Genomic DNA, 20,906 nt, shown 5'->3' with positions numbered 1-20,906 from the left:
AAGCAAACGGAATAGCTTTTCTTAAGTGGCCATTTAGGCGTTTAGCTCCCCCACTAGCTACTGGGAAGATGAACATGTTGCCATCTTGATAATCTTCATGCCACAGATCAATGGAGGCTGATGGTAGTATGCGCTTGTGCGCATACACACACACACACACACACACACACACGCACTCTCTCTTTACGTTACAGCCTTTAGTTTACTTGTGGGCCAAAAGCTGTTCAGTAATCACAGACATGTTACCCTTTGGTATGGCAGCAGGGAATACCCGCAGAGATAAGTGAATTTTGTGGTGTGACTTATTATATGTAAATTGAATGATAGAACCAGCAAAATCCCCCATTGTCATACGTTTAGAAAATATTATCCATTATAAATATATAAACCCCAAAGCCGCAAAACCAAAGTAAATCCTTTTCCTTTTTGGCACTGTATTTATTCTTCTATTGCTAACATATTGATTTTGTGTCCGGCATGTGTGGTTTACGGAATGGCATTAAAAACTGCTCCAACTGAAACTACTTGTACCAACAAAAAAAAATAACTTTTTTTTTACATTGCCTTTTTGCATTTGAAGTTCTTTAATTTAGCATTAAGTAAATGCTTTTTAGTTAACTTACGAATATGCAGGCAGCAGTTTCCAGCTGTAGCAAGGGAGCATTTTGAAACTTGTTTCTGCACCTATTTAGCTGATCCTTCAGGAATCTAAGGCGGCTGCAAAATTGGTCTTTCATGGCGCTCACTCGTTGATCGCCTTGAATGAAAGCGGGACTAGTGGGAGTGTTCTAATGCACATTTTGAGCAATGAGCTTGCTGCTCAGTCGCAGGTCATCGCTTTGAAAATTGGCCTTGACTTGCATTTTTTTGGAACCACATGGAATGGGCATCATGACCCCGCACTGCGACATAAAGTTTGTTTTGACAAGGGGAAAGGTCACTCATGTGCGGTCTGAAAGCCTGTGTCATTGTGTTTCTTTTGTCAAAATGTCATAACCAACACTAGACATACCCAAAGGTTGCATAGTGATCTAATCACTATAGATTGTTTACCATCTGCCTGGTTTATTATGAAGGTCTGATATCGGAGTCGCCACTGACCATGTAATCCTAAAAGGACAGCTTTCAGTGGGCGGTGTTGATTTCTTTCTTGATTCTTGCAATACATGTTCATTTACCTTCTTAAAGATAGTGGCAAAAAGAAAACCTTTGAAAATGGCAAAGTTCAAATACATATCGGCACAAATATGGCCCAGACCACCACCACACCACAGCTCCGTCATTACCGTTTTCCCATGGTCTGAATGCATTAGGACCCTTGTGATGCGAGTTCAGAGGGAGGAAGGCTTTCATGGGTGGTGTCACAAATTGAGAATAGACCTAAGAAATATTGCACCCCCATTGCTCTGGATAATTCAAATTGAATGTAGAATCTGGCCTGCCTGCTTGAGTATAGTGCCATATGCAGAAGGCAGGTAGGTGAAGGATTTAGCGAAGCAACAACTCTAGTGCCAATGTGCACATCTACACAGAGGACAGTGCGGGGGCAGTTTATTTACTAGCAGAAAGCACTGATCGACCCAGTGTTCACACAGTCTACAGCAGGGTTGGACGGGGGCATTAAATTGTCTCGGGCACCAACATAAAAGTGGCACACAGTTGCAAATGGGAATTCATTCCTTTTGGAACACTGTTTGAATAGTACCCAAGGGGGAGATTTTTGATAAAATGTGATGCAAACTGTACATTTAAAAGAATATTTATTCAGCAACAGTGGTCAAAACTATTAGCCGCATAGTGAAGTCACTCATCAAACTGGCCCACTTTGGCCAAAAAAGTGTCCCACTTTGACCCAAAAAACTGGCCCACACAAGCATTTCGCGTTTTTGGTTCGGCCATGGGCCTATTGCCCTAAAAGCCAGTCCATGCCTGGTCTACAGAGCTAAAGTTGTTTGTGGACATGCATCAGAAGGGCATCCAGTTCATTCCCACCTTTGAATTCTGGGATGTGTAGTTCCCCATCTTTCAAATTGTGGGACAACTACAAATCCCAGAATTCTAAGCTGAAACAGAACTGGATGGCTATCCGGTCCATGAGCATGAGAAACCTAAGTTCCTTGAATCTAAACCTTGGGAAGAGGAATTTGATATGCATGACTTCACTGGCCGTCTTATTTTTTTTTTTAACAATTTGCACAGCCAGAACAGGAGCTGTTCCAATGTGTGTTTGCTCAGTGTTGTAGGTCCTTAACTTACTGAACTAATGGCACATGATGGCCAGGCTGAATCGATACATTTCTGCTGCTGGCGCTGAGTGGTTGCTAAGCAAACTGCTCCTGGCTCCACTGTTTTGCAAGTCATTGAACGTTTTATTACATTTGTTTACATAAGAACAAAAAGAAAAAGAAAATGCTCACTTTCAGTTCAGGCCCTTAGCTCACCCTCGTGATGTCCCTGTGGTCTTGCTAATTGCAAATTGAAAATCGGGACAATCACCATAGATGATCTGACCTGTAGCGCGGAGCAGCATGACTTTGTGAAAACCTTTATAATCTGTATGCTGCCTTTCAAATAAATAATGCCTGAAACAAAATAACTTTGTTCTAGTTTGCCCATGAAATCCACGTCTGGCGGAGTCTATGAACTGGAGTCTTTGATATGCTTATAGAGCCAGTCAGTCAGCTCATCGTTACCAGCTTCGCATAGGAAACACAAAGGTTCAGGCACTGGGCAGCTTTCAACACAATTTGTGCAAAGTCGGCTGATCTTTGACCCGACTCTACTGATCATAGATAAAGAGCGGTCACAGCAGCAAAGCTGCATTTACTAATGTGGCCTCACTTTCCCTATGCTCTTGTCTGCAAAACAAGGCCCCCTTGGCAGACCGCACATCCAACAGTGCAAGACCAAGACTGCGCAGCACTTGCTTACTGCAGCCTTTCCAAATCAGATTGAAAAGCACACTTAACGGTATAACTGTATAAACAACGTGACGGTTATTATTGTTCAGTTAAGTTGTTCACGGTATCTTTAACAGTATACCGGTCTACCGTTACATCCCTACAGGACAGCAGTGGGAACTTCAGGGTGTTGCAAAGGGTCTGCAGGCAACTCTGGTCGTTGTCTTCTTTGGTTACTTCAAGTACCAATGGTCGACTTGCCTTTCACCTCAGGAACCTCACCTTTTATTCAGTTTCAGCAAACACTCCTCCGCAGTCTCTCTCAGCATTTTACAGAAAGGGGCGGTTGGCTGTCCAATCAGGACAGCCAGACCCCCAGTGGGAGGTGGTTCCATTCAGGCGCTCGGGCAGACAAAGGGCAGGAGAGTGAACCACAACCCCCCCACCCCCCTTCCTGCCTGCCCAGACACACTGAAGCCTAGGCAGGGACACCCAAGCGTTCCTGCCAAAGGCAAAACACACACACACAGACTTCCTCTTCCCAGAATGGTAGAAGAAGGGCTAACAAAGGACAACCACTCTAGAAATGGTGAGAAAAGGAAGGAGCTACCATGTTAGAACATAGGTGACTCTATTGTGCACAACCAAGACTGAATACAGTGTGTGGTAAAACAAATAGCACAATAGTTGGTAGAACACGTCCACTGCCACCAGCCATAACTAGGGGGTTGTCTGTGACTAAAAAAATCACAAGAGCAGAGACAAGGGAGATACTTTGTATTCCTTTGGCACTCCACATATGGTGGTGTGTGCCAATCTCGCAAAGTATACAGTTTTAGGAGGGATACAAAGTATCCCTCTATCCTTAATAACAGTAGTAAGTAAGCATAAAAAAAAAATCTCGAAGGAGAAACCAAAGGGTTTCCAGCAGCATTGCCCATAAGGACAAAACACAGATGCATTAATGTCACCCCAGTTCAACTAAACTGGGCCAACCTGGACATACCCGTGTCCTGCTGGCGCGGATGTACATCCCCCCCCCGACTCCCTCTTCCACATGGTCTAGGCCTGCCCGAAAGCAGAGGCATACTGGAAAGAGGTATTGAACCATATTAAGGAAATCACCGGACTATCCATCCCCTGGGACCCGGGTATAATCCTCCTGGGCGATACAGGGGGAGGGGCGTTCCCGATCTCGGGCCGTTACCTCGCCTGTGCACGCACCTCCTTCTGGCAGCAAAAGTCGCGATGGCCCGGCTATGGAAAAACGCAGAAGGCCCTTCAGTAGCACTTTGGTGGTCCAAATGTTGATACATAGCCGTTGCCGAAAAGTTTACAGCAATCCGGACAGGCTTCTTGAATAAAGCCCTAAACATCTGGGCCCCATTCTTGGACTACGCCGCAAAGTACCCAGCTCTCACTAGAAGGCCTCCGCTATCCAGATGGCTACAAGGTAGTGCAGTTTACTAAACCCAAGCTACAGGAGGGAAACCTGAAGACATGGAGGCCTCCAGTCTCTAATTTTGTGAAAAGGTCGGGTACGGACAAATATAAACAAGGCCCCAGCCATATGATCAAGTTTATCCCTTGGCACAAATTGTATTATTGTTTTGGTATTACCAATGAACATTGCACTGTTGTCGATGTTGAGTAGACACCTTCGGTATACATCGTTGTTGTGTATAATGCATACTTGTAAAACCCAATAAAATGTTATGAAAAAAAAAGAGATATGGAGGAAAGTAGACTACATAGTAAAGGTGAAACACAGAGAACAGAGTTCAAAAAGACAGAGCCCATAAGAATGCATGAGTAGAAGGCTCCACTCATTCAGGATACAAAGGAAAAAGGTCCAGAAGTCCAGCAACAAGTGCTGGGGGTCTCACTAGGAGAGGGGATGAAGCATAATCATGATAAATCTCCTTTACGGTGGCGGGGATAGATCGCATTGGATGACTTTCAAATACACAAATAACAGTATGCATATAAGCAGAAGTATGAGGAGTCGAGGGCACGGCGGGCCAGCACATCCAGGTAATTGGTTGATATTTCTTGTAAGGAACAATCAGTGTATTTGGAACCACATAAGGTAGTACAGGGTGGATCGCACCATATCGGTTTGGATGATGGGCGACATTGTAATAGGCACAGAGTTATGCAGTAACTAAAGGTGTGAGAGGAAATGGAATAACCAAATCCGAGGTGGTGGACCCATATAGTGAAAGGTCAAACGTGGAGTCGACCCCAACCCAAGATGCCCAAGAATCACCAGGAAGGAAAGATGGTGCTATAACAGGTGGGCGAAAGGGCCTACTCGGTAATGGGGTTAGGGTACCGCCCCCACAGGTGAGATGATTGTTTTAGCATAGGGACCTCTATAATTTCATTTGAAATCAGGTGACGATTGTCCTATTGGTTACTGTTACTACTTTGATCTATAATGCCATTTTTCTTTAGAAATGTTTCCTTTCCCAGTTGCTGTTCCTGTGTTCTAGATCCTTCTTCTGGTTTTTATACACCTATGTATTTCGGTCCTCAAATTGTGGGTGTGTTGTAATATGGAACATGGCCAGCACCACATGGGGTCCTCAGAGGGTGGGCGGCTATGGGAGAGGGGAGTCTGGAAGTAGGAGGAGGGCAGTTGAAGGAGGGAGAGGGAGTGTGCCGTGGGTCTACGGCGTGGGGTTCTTTCAGACTAAAAAAAACATGAAAAAATAAGCTACACTTCACCTTCAAGAGCGACTGTCTTTGTAACACTTGTGGCCTCAACCGTTGCCCCATATCATTTGTTTTACTGGTAGTTACTGTTGTAGACTGGGCAGCCGTTTTTAACAGTTCTTAGTCTAAACTAGAACACTGTTGTTGTAAAGGTGACTGTCGTATGGCATTTATATTCCTCTTGAGGAGTACAGCAGGTGAAACTACACATTCTGGTTTGGAGTTCATTTCGTTACAACGGGTATTTTGAAATGCAATTAAAGTCTATACAAATTGTCAAAAGTTTATAACTTTTTGATTTAACTTTTGAGATACTATTTCCGTTCATCCAGTATAAGACCTACTATATACCGATCTATTAAGTCTGAAAGCCTTTAGTAACCTCAATTCGGTAGTTGGATTTTGTCTTTCCAATCTCTGCCACTTAACATGCTGCAGTGTCAGGTTTACAATAAAAATTGCTGAAAAGCACACACTGGACCTTCATTTGATGTCACTTCATGTCCTGTTTTACGCATCAAGGGTTGCATAACGTCATTTTGCTACCCACCCCCCCTCCCCCGCGACCCAACTGCTCCCGATCTTAATCCCAGCTCTCTTCCTATTCCGAAAATTGTGTGATCTTGCATAGGTATCTTTTCTCCTCTGCGATTTTCCTAGCCAACAAATTTGGGATTGTTAAGAACTAGGTTGAACACCATTGTGAAGTGCTATAATCCAAACGATTTATAAGAAGAAGAAAGCCGGGAGCTGAAGTGCAAGCTGCTGTCTTTGGAGCAGTAATATCTGGACCCTAATCTCTGCTTCCCCACTTGAATGAACTCTTTGATCATGAGGAAATCGGCATCTCTGCTTGCTTCAGACCCCTTATCTTTCAATGTTCCTCTTTATTTTCCCACATTGTATCAGTTGTTCATGAACTCTAGGTTTTTCAGCTGTTGGGTGAAGATTACATGCCTTTCTCATCTTTCACTTACTAATATCGGGGGCAGAAACCTACGCAGTGACGAGTCATTGAAACAAGTGCTAGCTAGGCTGCATGTTGTTCTTTTGTTTAATCAGTCATGTGATGTTCGATTTACTTTGCACTTGACCTGTGTCAGTTTGATTCCTTCTTTCTGAGGGTTGAACAGCTTGTGGTATTTCCCTAAAACCTGGTTCCTGGGCTGGGCCATATAGTCTGCACACATGTGCAGGATGCACAAGCACAGGCATTGCATAATGGAATGGGCGGAAGGCCCACAGAGGAAGAGGCAGCCCTTCTTTAATACACATGTTTCTTTTTCAGATTCATCTTGATGGGATAACTAGGTTTTGCGATTTCCCCTTGTCGAGGAAAACGTTGAGAGGTGAGTTGGCTTTGGCAATATTTTACTGTTGGTTATGTATTACCACTGATGTCTTCTGTAACTGTGTGCTGCTAACTATCACTTCAGGCAACTATGATAAGGCTCTACTTTTCTAACGTATTTGCTGGCGCTGCTACATATCATAAAGTATTAGTGAATGTATAAACGGTGTGAAAAAATGGAACACACAAAGATATTTTTGTTGGTAGTGCCTTCATTTCCGAGGGCCCATTGGTGTTAAGTGGACTGAAATATTAACCCAAAATGATGCCATTGACTGACTGTTCTACCCCACACTCTTGTAAAAGCTTGCGCCCTGCAATGTTTCAAGCAAAGTGGAGCCTTTCACCCATGCACTGCACACGCTGCATGCCTACACTTGGCATACCCTACCATGTATGAAATGTTCACCTGTGGACTGTACCCACTTGGGCCCTGCCGGCTGCAGGCCCAATGGCCCCACCCTGCTGCATACCTACAGGACTTGGCCCAATTTGCCCTTCTACGCACTGCTGCTTCTGATACAACCAGGCTTTTTGCTTTGTGGCAGATTTGCGTTCAGTTGGTTATCAATCAAAAACAGATTTGAATTTTACTGTATGCCATTTTAAATTGTATCTTTTTAACAAAGATTTTTTCATGATTGTGAAGTGTAATTAAAAACCAGAGGTTGGCTGGAGGGATATTCCCTGTGCCCAAGAAACGGAGTCCAGAAATCTGACAAATTACTGCTTTTATGAATAACATTCAAAAGCGGGGATAGGCAAACTGATTTCTGCAGCTTCCAAATGCACTCTCAGTTCATTAGACTGGTAGCAAGGTTTTATTCCACCATTACATCCCAACCAAAAGGTACATTTGTGGACCTTAAGCGAGATGGGGTTGGGTGAACAGTATAGACAGGTTTACATCCTATCGGGGAAAGATGGTCTAACTGGGCTGGCATATCGGGTAGCTCCACCAGGTACCACCCACAGGAGGCCAGTGTGGGCCTTCTAAACTTAGGAAAATTACCAGCAGATGACCACAATGAAGGGTGGGGAGAATGGCCTCATAGTACTGCCTTCTACCCACTAACGTTACCACTTCTCTGACTCCTTTGGCCCTGAGCAAGGACATTCCAGCCTCCAGCATCATGCTGTGTTACATTTTTGCATCTTCTTTCTTCAGTTTGTTGGGAACAACAGTTTCTGCCTGCCTCGGATGAATGGGCCTTGTTCCCCAGGTTCAGATCACGTGTGTAGGGACCATAGAATTGAGTGTTTCTGCTTGCACTTATGAATAATTTCAGCCTTCTGCCCTTGCAGGTGTTCTATCTTTTCTGTTGACTCGAAACACTTGCTCTGTGTCCTTGGCAAGGCTGGGCACAATAGCTGCACTTCCAGCCCTGTCTGCCTTTCTCCGGGAAATCAGTGTGTCAGTCCTCTCCCTGTGTTAGAGCCTTTCCACTTCCTTCCATTCATTTCAATGCAGCTGTGGCTTCCATCTTTATTTTTATGGCTGCTCATGTTAGTTGCTTTTAGGCGTCAGTGAGCAGTTAATGTGTGTACTTTTGCAACTAGCTAATGCCTCTACGTGTGTGTTCAGTTATGCTCCCTCTTTTGGTGATGTCATCCGGTTATGGTCTGTGGGGCTGCTTCAGTGAGTGACATCTGCCATGTTGGTGGTGTGCTGGTTGTGGGGGGGTTTGATGCCCCCTCAACAATTCCCCCTCTGGTCCAGACATGAACCACACATACTCGAAGCCCCTACATGCTGATGGGTGTCTTGTGGTTCCAGCCCCCTCAGGTCGCTTGAGCTCCTTCTGGGTTGGTTCATGTTCCAGGTCATATCCTCCTCTTCACCCCACTCCGCTTCAGTGGCCTCTTCTTCCTCCAATGTGCATCCAGTTTGGGGAGACGTCTATTTCTGCGTCTTTTTGGGGCAACATCAAAGCTGGTGTTTTCAATGGCATCAGGGTACATAGTTCTCCTTCATTTGGGTGGCATCTGCATGTGAGCTTCAGGCTCAATGTTTGTCTGTGAATATTGTGGTGCCTCCTCTCGTGCCATGTACCCTTGATGTGTTTGCAGCCTTCTTTCTCTCCCATCCTTAATGAACTTTCATCCTGGAAATCTAGTGGTGTTATTCTTGAGGGCATTCGAACAATGGCTGACTATCTAATCAAATGTCCATCTCTGTATATAGGCAAACAATATTTGCGATTTAGATACAATTTGTGGCACACCCAAGATGTGATGGCTAGGAGGAAGCTAATTCCACAGGAGCTACATTTTTGTCGATTTTGTAAAGATATCACAAAAAGAAACACTTCAGCATTGTATAGTAGTAATCACAAATGACACAATCATTTTATATTGCCCAACGGATTCATATAAAATTTAGCAGCACATTTTCATGAGTACAAAATTGGCAGTGAGAGTTGCAATAGTTAAGTATTTAGATTCAATTTTCCGCAACTAGAAGGCTAATTTTGAAAGCATAATAAAGCTGTGCTAGGCATTCCCCCTGTCTCCCCGCAAGTAGGTGAGGAAAGTATTAATTTGAATCCAATTGGAAAATATGACCTGAAAACACTTATGTATAAGGTACTGTAAGATGTATTATATGTGATTGTACTCGTTTATTTGGTTTTATGTTTGATATTTGAAAGGTTGATTTTATCAACTAACCAAATAAAAATAAAATAGTGTTAGGGTTTGATATTTGATGGACATTCTAACAACTTGCCAAAGATTTCCTGATTTGAGGCAGGGCAAGCCACTTAGAAGCAGGGAGAGATGGGTTTCTTCTTCTAAACCCTCACAGTGGGCACAACAATATGCACATGTATTAACTTCTCATTTGCCCTGCCTCTCACCTTTCGCCAAACCATGCTTTCCTGAGTTCTAGGTCACTTTGGTGTGATCCTTGTTGGGCAGTAGAGAAGGAACGGAAAGGTAAAGGTTGCGGCAGGATGGATTTTCCCAAAACCACTAACGAGTAAAACACGTGGCTAGTATAACTGCACAGGAAAGGAGGTCAATGGAATGCTGATGTACAGTTCTTTAGTCGGGGTTTTTAATGATTTATTTTATAAACTGGGAAATCACAAGACCCTATTTACAATATGAAGTAAACCTAAGCAGCTGATATGAACAGTTCTTTAAAAATGTAAAACGTTCCCAAAAATATATACAAAGTCTCTATAGAGTGCACTGTAAAAGAGAAAAACAAAGAATATATATATAAAAGGCCTTCCTTTGGAGACAGCCTGGCCAGGGCTGTCTCGCGGCCCTTGCTGTTTCTTGTGGTGATGGATGAATCTCTGGCAGACAAACAGTTCTTTTGATTGGCACTAAGCAGCAGCAGCAGCAGCAGCAGCAGCATGTGTGTGTGGTGGGGGGGGACACAAAGTCTTAACTTTGCTGGGCTGCATACGGCAGAGGCAGCCCGGCTTTGGCTGAAGCATTGGGGCCCCCCACAAAACTCCAATCCGCACCATGTCTGAAAGGGGCGGCCTGGGGAGTCCTGTAGGGTCGTCTGGCAAACGGCAGCCACTTCAAAAAAATATATATGCATCCTAGGAGGGTGTGCACATTGGGCATTCCCCGTAATGGGGAGCACCAGTAACTACAGTACCCGAGGCTTGGTGGTGACAGGCGGTGCGCTGAGGAGACAGTGATTATTTCAGGTGCTACCCTGCTTGTCAGTGGACGGCCACCATGTAGGACCAGGCTGCGGCGGAGAATAACATATCTCAACCCTTCCTGATGGGGTTGAGCAACTGCCTTCACTGGTGGTCCGCTTGCGTTGACAACTTCTTTTTTTATTTTTTTTATTTTATTGAGTAAAGATACATTGCACTTTTTTCCCTTTTCCTCTGAAAGTATCACTGCATGGCTTCTTGCGCTGAGGATCTTCTGTAGGGGGTGTTACAAATATGTCATCCAAAAGTGTCAGTCTAGAAATACGGATACCTCTACTTTGAGACCGCAAACGCATTTTGGTGGCCGTGGGCCAACCGTCTCATGCACGATATGACAAAATATAGGTTTTCGAGTTTGCCAATGAGCGGCCATTTTGATGTAACAAGAATCGCCATTTTGTTTTCTAACCATTGCTCATTGCTTTCTGTTCCTATTGCTTCGCAGTATATTTTCCGCTTGCACTGCTCGACTGTGAAACATGGTTGTCTGTATGTGAAAAGGACAAGGCCGCAGGGCCGTGAGGATAACAAGAGTTTGCTGAAACACAAACGTAGGCAGCGCCAGGAAGAATGCCCGGCTCCCTCCCGAATGTAGCCTTGAAGCAGAGCTGCAGGGCATTTAATCATTTCACAGCTGCCAGCCAGTCTCGTTATATGGTAGAATATGTTAGAATAATACCGCTAAAGGCTTGAATTATTCTTTTCTAACGGCCCCCCTTTGCTGAGCCCGCTAGAGCATGTCGGCTCCCAGGACGCGAATAGCACCTGATAGATGGCAAGGTCCGGAATGCAAACTCCCCCCTCACCCCCTCCCCCGTATGTAGTTCGCTTCCAAGAACAGAAGCGCCGTGTTCTATTCAATAACCGAAAGATGCCTTCGCACTCTCAAATTGCAAATTGTTACTAGAATAGATGTTTGAAGGTGTCATAGTGGTCGGAGATGTCCATCACACCAAGTTCAAAGAAACCCAATAAAGGGGGGTGTTAAACATGTCATAGCTGATTGTTTGATATGCATTTTGTATACATGTAACTGATGTACGTAATTCACTCTCTTGCATCCCTCGAGGTCTAGAGATACACGTCGCGGGGCGTAAAACCGAGTTGGCCAACTGAGAATTTTGCTTTGCAATAAAACCCTAGCTTTGGGAATACAACCTCGTGTCTGGAGTCTCTATCATGTGCGGTGACCCGCCTTGTTTCCATAGATGTCAGGGTCCCCTAGGGGCCCCTTTCAAAAGAATCCCTAAGTTCAAGTCAATGGTGAGATTAAATTAAGGTGATAGTGGGAAGGAAAGGAAATGGTTTAGATGTGTTATAGGAGGACCAGAACATATTATTATTGTTGTACTTATGTCAACTGTGGATTGAAAAGAGGCATTCATAAAGGAGGTTTTACGTGTTGTGATCGCGTTTATGTGAATAAATATTTGGGTGTCGTCAGCATAGCGTGACTGCACTTAAGTTTGAGTTTACTAATTACATGGTTGTAAAGTAGGTTTAACGTGAAGCCCTTTGCCTGATATCAAGATAGCAGAACCACACAGACACCAGTTATTTGATTTCTCTTCTGTCTCGTTAAACATGATTCTGAATTGTTCTTGTAGAGCTCTTGAAACCTTACATGAAGATCAAAATATTTACTGTACTGAAAGCAGTTGCATTCATGCACTATGCTAATTGTTTTTTAGTGTTATTTTCCCGTGTGCTGCCACGATTGTGTTAATTTTTATTATTGTAACTATTTATTTTCGAAAACGTGGTCCACAGATAATTCAACACTGTCGGGCATCCTGTGGATCCAGCCTGCTAGGCAGGGCTCCAGATAAGATTGTGAAGTGGGAGTATGCATTTTACTCCCTATCTTTTAAAGATGGGAGTAAAATGATTTTACAGGGAGTAAAAATGGAATTCCAATTTCCAATGGGAGTATTCTATAAGCGAGTGACTAATATTTAACAGGACAACCGAAATGTTTTTATAATAATTATTCCTTTGCACCTGGATATTCATGCACATTAAAAGATGCATGTTTTACTTCTTCCGTTCGGGCAGTAATAATAGTTTCTTCCTGTGGGACTATGTGCACTACTGGTTCAAACATATTAGTGGAGCTGTGTGGGTGAAAGCAGGTGCACAAGGTTCTACATGCCTGTTTCCTATTTTTTGATGGGGAGTATTTTTACTGCCCATTTTTATTTTCTGGGAGTATTTACCTATTTTTAGGGAGTAAAAGTCCGGTACTCACCTTATCTGTAGGGCTGCTGCTAGGTCCACACCCTGTAAACATGGTTGGGTTGTCACATAGGAGTGACAACAGAAAATACTATGTGGGTGCCAGAAAGTAACCAATATGACTGTATGTATTAATGTTTTTTGTTACTTCTTCCCCAGAATGCAGTATATCTGTGCAGCCATACCTCTGACAGCAGTTCCTATTTGACTTTGGTGAAGTCTTTTGATTTTCTTAATTTGTACTGGCCCTAGATCCTGTGTCCTCCACTGGGAGTCACCAATGACTGGACAGTCATCTATTCATTCAACTTTTCTCACTCCAGAAGATTCTTTTTCCTACTTCCTATGTTCTTCTTTTATTATCGAAGCAATGGGACCCAATTAGGAGTGCATGTCTGGCATCCCATTGTTTGTGTAGCCCTTTCTCTTTTCCTTATCCCCATTTTCGAAACGCTATCTGGATATAAACCATGTCTCGACACAGTAGCCGTCATGAACTGTGGGTCCGAAATTAGAGGCATGTTTGCACTTCTCATGTCTAGCTTACTTACCGGCCTGTCTCATTGAAAGGGTGGTTACCAAGCAGATTACAGTGTTCTTAGAGGTGCCAAACCTATCTCATATGAATGCTTCTGTAATGCAAGGAGAACATGGAGCTTTGGATATCATGCTGGATGACCTGGGTTTGGCAATCTCTTAATGGCCCCCAAATCCTCATGAGTCGGCTACATTGGCCATCATTTGGAGGGTTGTTCTTTCCCTGGCTGGTATACGTATAAGTACAACACAGCACACCAGTTTAATGCACAGTGCCAGCTCAACTGATACAACACAGCACAATAGGCATGCACAGCACACACCCAATCCCTCTCCCAAACCATCACCATCCTACTCCCTACATCTTCTTTTTTTTCTTTTTTCTTTATTTCCTGGCTCATAGCATGGATCTAGCACGAGCAGTGGAGGGCTCTACAAAATGAGGGTGCCAGCATTGGGCTTTGTATTTTATACAGTAGTGCAATACTGTTAGTGGAGGGGGATGTGTATTTTTATTCGTCTGGCTGGTATTGTTGAAAGAGACAAGTTGTTATAATTTTGCGTACGTGGAGGATAGTGGGTGACATTTCGAGTTTCTGCAGTGATTGAGTTCCAGATGGTTGGGGTGTGTTTGGAGAAAGACTGCTTCCTAGCCTTATCTTTACAGGGTAACTTAAATTCCAACGTTTTAATCGTTTTGCTAGATTGGGTGCAAGAGCCCCAGAAGTGTGAAGTTGAACTGCCAATCATGTTGGCGTCCCATTTGAAATTGCTTTGTTGGTGATGCAAGCAGTTTTGATTATAATCTTGGCAGGAAAGGAGAGCCAGTGACACCCGTGCATCATTGCCCCACTCGCTCTGCCCACCCATCCCACCATGCTTTCACTGGCATGCGTCTATTTGGACTCGGCAGAAGTGTGCCTCTTGGGATTCCCTTTAATTTACCATGCCGCTGACGAGAGATTTTTTGTGGTTTGGTCCTTAAACCCCTTTCTATTGACTCTCCTTCGGATGACCAACTAGCTGAAGAAACCGCAGACGCCCCACCACAACACCATCAAACCCACCACAATTGCTCCCAATGGCCACCTGTCCGAGTTCCAGCACCATCTTTTGTACCTACCTGTGTCCCTATCTGCTATGGATCTATGTGATCACTATGTGCCTGAAAATCCACATTCGGAAAGCCTTAATGCAAAAATGCAGGTGCGTAATGACCACATAGATAGATAGTGCCATTGCAGAATGGCACATTCCTGGCATTGCAAGTGTGGGGACAACAGCAACCCCTGATCCTGTTATAATGCACAAGGGAAACTGGGGACATCCCCGCAACCCACGATCCCATGGAGCGATATAACATGATTTCCGTATTTTAGTTTACTGCAAGTTTGCAGTAAACGTGCATTTTTTTTTTTTCTCTCAGTATTTTCGTACGATACGGAATGGCCTAGGCCAAGCCAACTGCAGCCAAAGGCTGTAGGATCACCCAGGCCTGGAACATACTTGACGACATCTTACTCCTCCCTCCCCAACTTCCCCTTCTCCTAAAGTGGGTTATTGGTTGTGTATCAATATAACTTCACAGTCTATTCTTAATGCCGTCTATGCTTTCATACCTGTCATGCCTCATTATTCCTTTTAACTGTCCTTATGTGGCCTGTTTCAGTGGCAAGTTAGCCGTGTAGCATGCCGTAGTGGTCTGTACCTGCTCGTAAAGGCCTTTAAAGAGGTTTCTTCATTTAATGGAGTTATTGGCATTATAACCTGCACTGGTGGGCTATATGTCCTGAGAGGGCCTTCAACACAGTCTGTGATGCCTTTGTAGCCAACTAATGAGGCTATTGGCACCTGGGCAGGCCGCCGGGCACCACCCCTGGATGTTTAAAGCCTGCGGAGATTAGTTATAAGGTTTTAAGCTGCCAGGCCACGTACCCGATGCTAACAGCCAGATATGATGGGCTAGGACAGCTTGCCCGATTGCTTATTTTCACAATGAATGGAAGTTGATCATGATCACAATCCCACTGACACTCATCATGGAACACCAGTTTGGCTGTTGTTTGAGGGGATAGAAGAAGCCCCCCTTGCTATTTCCATGGTGTTTGGGTACAATTTCATTGTTTGGGTTTTTGCTCCCTTAAAGTTTTGTTCTGCTTAACGTGTTTCTGGTTTCCATGGTTTTTCATCTTTTTGTTTGCGACTGTCGTGACTTCTCCTGAAATACCCTCCTGCTGCAACACTTTTTCTGGTGTACCACCTAGCTGCGAGGGCTATAGTGCGGTCTGTGGCAGGTGTAATTTTGTTTATTTCTTTTTGTTTTAGTTTTTTTGTTAGTTTTGTCAACGTGGTTTTATCCATTTTTACTGCATTAGTAGCTCAATACACCTACATTGGAGCCATTGTGGTACTAAAGTATTTCTTAAGTCGTGCTTACAACCATTTTGGTCATTCCCGTGTCTGAGGTCCACGAGCGAGGCATGGTCAAAATGGTAGTTTTGCTAACATGGTCTCATCCTGAGCTATAACGACATCCTCTTTTTGGTTTAAACTGATTTAAAGTCCTCGAAACTTTTCAATCTATACACAGTGTGGGAGTACCTGTGAATTTGGTGGCTTTTAGGGCCAGCCTGATTAGAAGGCCACCAAAACCTTAGTCTGCTGCCTCGCGTGTTGTTGTTGGTTTAACTTAGGTTAGTAAGTAAGCCCCTTAGTGAATTTGTTATCAGTCGGAAGAGACTGTGCACTTTCAGATCCATTCCTAAAGGCTGCTGTGAAGATGGGCAGCTGCTTAGGACCCTGGTTTCGGCATACTCGCGAGTCCCTGGCTTCTCTGTTATGCTCATTCTTGCTGGTGGAATCCCATCCTGGGCTGTTCTTTGCTTCTTCCCCCTAGCTGGTTGGTCTGGCTGTCCTTGCTGGACTTTTCCTTGCCTTAAGTTGATGAAGCACTTCCCCCCCCCCCAACAACCATCAGGCCCAAGTCCCTGAGCTAGTGGGGTCCCTCCTGGTCTTCCTGGCCTGGAAATCCAAGGTAACAAGGGGGGGGGGGTCCTAGGAGTCCCTCTGCCAGACATTAATCCTGGTTACGAGAGACTTACCCAGAGTCTTTAGCTCACTATCTTTCACAGGGAAGAAATATCCCAAACATATCAGTCTTTGTCCTGCCCTGGGGCAGTCCAGCACCGAAATGCTAGGCAATTCTCCTCTGAACAAGAGTACCAACAGAAACCCCAGACACGTGTTTCGGTCTGGTTGGACCTCATCAGTAGGGTGGATCTGTGCCTCTCTAAGAACTCCCAGTACCCGCTTGTTAATTTGCATATTTAAGTAACTTTGGGTCTCACCTTAAGTTACTAGGGGAATCCAGATGTGGACCCCTTGCTCACTATTCTTAGAGAGGCACAGATCCACCCTACTGATGAGGTCCAACCAGACCGAAACACGTGTCTGGGGTTTCTGTTGGTACTCTTGTTCAGAGGAGAATTGCCTAGCATTTCGATGCTGGACTGCCCCAGGGCAGGACAAAGACTGATATGTTTGGGATATTTCTTCTCTGTGAAAGATAGTGAGCGAAAGACTCTGGGTAAGTCTCTCGTAACCAGGACTAATGTCTGGCAGAGGGACTCCCAGGACCCCCTTGTTAATCTGGAAATCCAAGGGACTTGCTGCTGCTCTACCTCAGCACAGTCATAGGAAATCTTGGGTTGCCTCTATAGTCGGACCATTTCCTTGCTTGCTGTACCCTCCCGCTCCCCTAGGCTGACCGGTTGCTACCCCAGTGCTCCAGAAAGTGTGAGTATTTTACTCCCTATTTTTTAAAGTTGGGAGTAGAATTATTTTTATGGGAGTAAAAATATAAGTCCATTCCCAATGCAAATATTTTATAAACGAGAAAAAATGTTTTAACTGAAATGTTTTTGGAATATTTATTTCTTTGCACCAAGTATTCATGCACATTAAAAGATGCATGTTTAATTGTTCCAATCAGGCAGTTAAAATAGTAGTTTCTTCCTGTGGTATTACATGCACTACTGGTCCAGACATATCCATGGAGCTGTGAGGCTGAAAGCAGGGGCACAAGATTCTATATGTCTTTTTCCTATTTTTGTTGCGAGTATTTTTACTCCCCATTTTTGGGGAGTATTTGCCAATTTCTAGTGGCTGATACAACACTCATCTGTAGGGCTGTGTGACCCTGTAGGTTCTGCAGGGCTTCTGTCACTGTCTTTGCTCCTACTAAGTTCTTTGCCATGTGGCTAATTTCCCCTGGGAGTTTTTGTTGGCCGCCTTTTGACTGTTCCTTGTTGAGTCATAGGTTGGAGTGACCTATATCTGGAGCCCCCACGCACCACTAGTTAACCCTAAAAAAACAGCACCCAAACTCTGTGCACCCACATATCCTTGGTCGAATACTGGACCTGAGATGCCTCAACAAGTACTTCAATTCCCAGAAATTCAGGATGGTCACTGTTCGGCCAGCTGGAACAAGGCGACTTCTCTGGATTTGTAGGACGCCTACTTCCACATCCACATCCCCATCCATCGAAACACTGCAAATTCCTGTGGTTCGTGGTCGAGGGATGACCCTATCAGTTGAAGGCGTTCCCCCTTCGGCCTGCTTTCGGGCCCCAAAGGTTCTTTACGAAGTGCTTGGTTCTGACACCTTCATCTCGGGGACATCCATGTCTACCCTTATCTGGATGATTGGCGCGTTCGATCCTTCTCCCACGCTTTGGCGAGCGAACACACTAGGACTGTCCATCTGCTGACGGATCTGCGATTTTTCCATTAATTATGCAAGCTCCTGCTTGGAGCCATCGCAGAACACTGTTTCTGGGTGCCCGGCTCAACACAGTTATGTGTCTGGTGTCGCCCTCTACAGAGAGGGTGGTAGGCATCCTGCTGAAGGTAAAGTGTCTGTCGTTGATGCGATTGGCTACGGTGCGATCCTTCAAGTCTCTGCAAGGCATGATGTCCACCTGCATCAACTTCCTCCGCTTTTGCAGACTGCAGATGAGACCTCTTTAGGAGTTCGTGTATGCTAGGTGGCTGCAGGTCTCAGGATCCTGGATGGACAAGAACACCCTGAACAGGGAGTTCTGACTCGCCATACAGTGGTGGGGCGTGCGCCCTCACCTCTCAGAAGGGGATCCGTTCCAAGTCTCGCCTTGCCAGGAGACAGCCACCACAGATGCCGGTTGGGGAGCCCACGCTGGGCAGTTGCACCCCAGAGGCCTCTACCTGCCAGAAGAGAAGACTATGCACATCAATGTGCTGGAGCTTTGGGTGGTCTTCTGGGCCCTCAAATCCTTCCTGCCGTCTCCGAAGGGCAAGGTGGTGAGGATCTTCACGGACAAAACCACCAGCATCATGTTCTACATCTGGAAACAGGGTGGGACGTGCTCTCCGGGTCTCCAGAGGGATGCCTATGATCTGTGGCGCTGGGCCCTTCGTCAGGACATGTTTCTCGTTCCTTTCCACCTGGTGGGCACCAAGAACACCATTGCAGACTTTCTCAGCGGGGAGGTACGTTCTTGCCACAAGTGGGAGCTTCGACAGGACCAAGTGGATCTTCTATTCCACGAATGGGGCCAGCCCCAGATTGACCTCTTTGCAACAGCGACACACTCAGTGTCAGAAGTTCGCCAGCAGGTTCACGCAGCCGAAAATCTTGGGGGATGCTATCTCATTCCTGTGAGAGGGTCTCTTCCTTTATGAATTTCCTCCGTTCCCACTCCTACTACGAGTGATCCACACACTCCACCAGTGCCACTGCAGGATGATACTTGTTGCACCAGCGTGGCCGCAGCAGTTACGAAAACCGGACCTGCTACGTCCATCAGGCTGACTCTGCTTCCCGATCTCTCCAGAGAAGGAGGGTCGATTCTACACCACGAGCCTCTTCCATGTTAAAGTGCTACATCCACAAATGGAAGCATTTCTCCGTATGGTGCCTGGGTCAGAGGATCACTCCCCTGTGTGTCACGGCCCAGCAGCTCCTGCCATACCTGCTTTCCTTGACCAAGGCTGGACTGGCTCACGCCTCTATCAATGTGCACTTGGCCGCCATATCCCGTTACACCAGGACACTGGGTAGGCCGAGTAGTTAATCAGGGGTCTCTTCAGGAATTTCCAGCTAGTGAAGGCTCCGGGAACTCAATGAAGTGTCATGGGGGCACCCTTTTGAACCAATGCATTAGGTTCCCTTGAAGTTCCTCTCAAGGAAGACTGCTTTCCTCGTGACAATCCCCTTGGCCATGTGGGTCGGGGGGAGATCCAGGCCCTGGCCGGTAACTTATCCTTCCACGCTACAAGACTGGTACTGCGAACACACCCCACTTTTATGCCGAAAGTGCTGTCGAAGTTCCACCTCAATGAGCCTTTGGTGTTGCCTGTATTCTTCCCGAATCTGTCATTGCCAGCGGAGAGGGCGTTGCATTCCCTGGACGTTGCTTGTGCCTTGAAGTTTTACGTGGCACGCACAAAAGTTTTTCGGAAGACTTCTTACTTGCTCGTCTATTTTGGATCTGTGCATCACAGAAAGGCCTTGTCGAAGGCTTCCATCTCCAGATGGCTTTCCGGCTGCATCATGCACTTGTCATCGTCTGGCTAACAGGCCTCTTCGGGGCCGGGCCAAGAGCCCACTCCACCAGAGCCATCGCAGCAAGGACAGCGTTTCTGTCTGGTGTGCACCTACTCGACATCTGCAGGACTGCTGCGTGGAGGTCCACGCACACCTTCACAAGGTCCTACTGCATCATCGGGGATTGCAGGGAGGAGGACCGAGTTGGCCAAGCGGTGTTTCGCAACCTGTTCACTTAAGATGAATCTGTTCCAGGGGTTGGGTGATTGTTTAATTGCTTCTGTTGAACCTTGCCACCTTCCATGGTTGTCTTTGTACTGTACGTGTACTACTGTGTAATTGTTATTCATGAGCATGTAAATCCATGCCAGACCCCATGCTGGGGAGGGTTAAGTTACTTACCTGTAACTCTTGTTCTCCAACATGGGTCTGGCCTGGATTCATATGCAAACCCTCCGTCCTTCCCCTTTGTGGCTCTTCTTGGTTCGTACTGCCACTTTACGTGCTTACCATATCTGTAAATGGACACCAGGGACAGAGCTTAGGCAGAGCACTGTTATTGGATGGGGGCAGTATGACCCAGAAGGAAAATGATTGGTTTAGAGGAGAAATACAGTTTTTTAAAGATAAAATGAAACTTTTTTTCTTTTACCGAGGAGTCCCAGCCTGACGACTGGGAATGTTCATGACCATGTGAATCCATGTCAGACCCATGCTGGAGAACAAGAGTTGCAGGTAATTAAGTTAAACCTTATTGTACACCAACACTACATTTTTTCATTTAGGTTTCATTGATTGGATGCTGAATACTATAATACAATCTGAATAGGTCAATAGTTTACAAAGAGTAAATATTTGTTTTTAATGTACAGATTTACAGACTGCTTTCATAT

General features: G+C 45.3%; 1 protein-coding gene across 1 annotated transcript in view; it reads left to right on the top strand.

Moving 5' to 3' along the window:
* DDX10 (DEAD-box helicase 10) overlaps positions 1–20,906 on the top strand; it is a 1,554,249-nt gene that overhangs the window by 27,492 nt on the left and 1,505,851 nt on the right. The window contains exon 2 of the mRNA XM_069640199.1: positions 6,907–6,967. Coding sequence (XP_069496300.1) covers positions 6,907–6,967 — 61 coding nt within the window. The remainder of the gene's footprint in view (positions 1–6,906; positions 6,968–20,906) is intronic.

The sequence above is a fragment of the Ambystoma mexicanum genome, chromosome 7q (assembly GCF_040938575.1).
Source record: "Ambystoma mexicanum isolate Mex_15411 chromosome 7q, UKY_AmexF1_1, whole genome shotgun sequence".
In the NCBI taxonomy this organism is placed as follows: domain Eukaryota; kingdom Metazoa; phylum Chordata; class Amphibia; order Caudata; family Ambystomatidae; genus Ambystoma; species Ambystoma mexicanum.
This window is presented reverse-complemented; position numbering and strand designations above follow the sequence as displayed.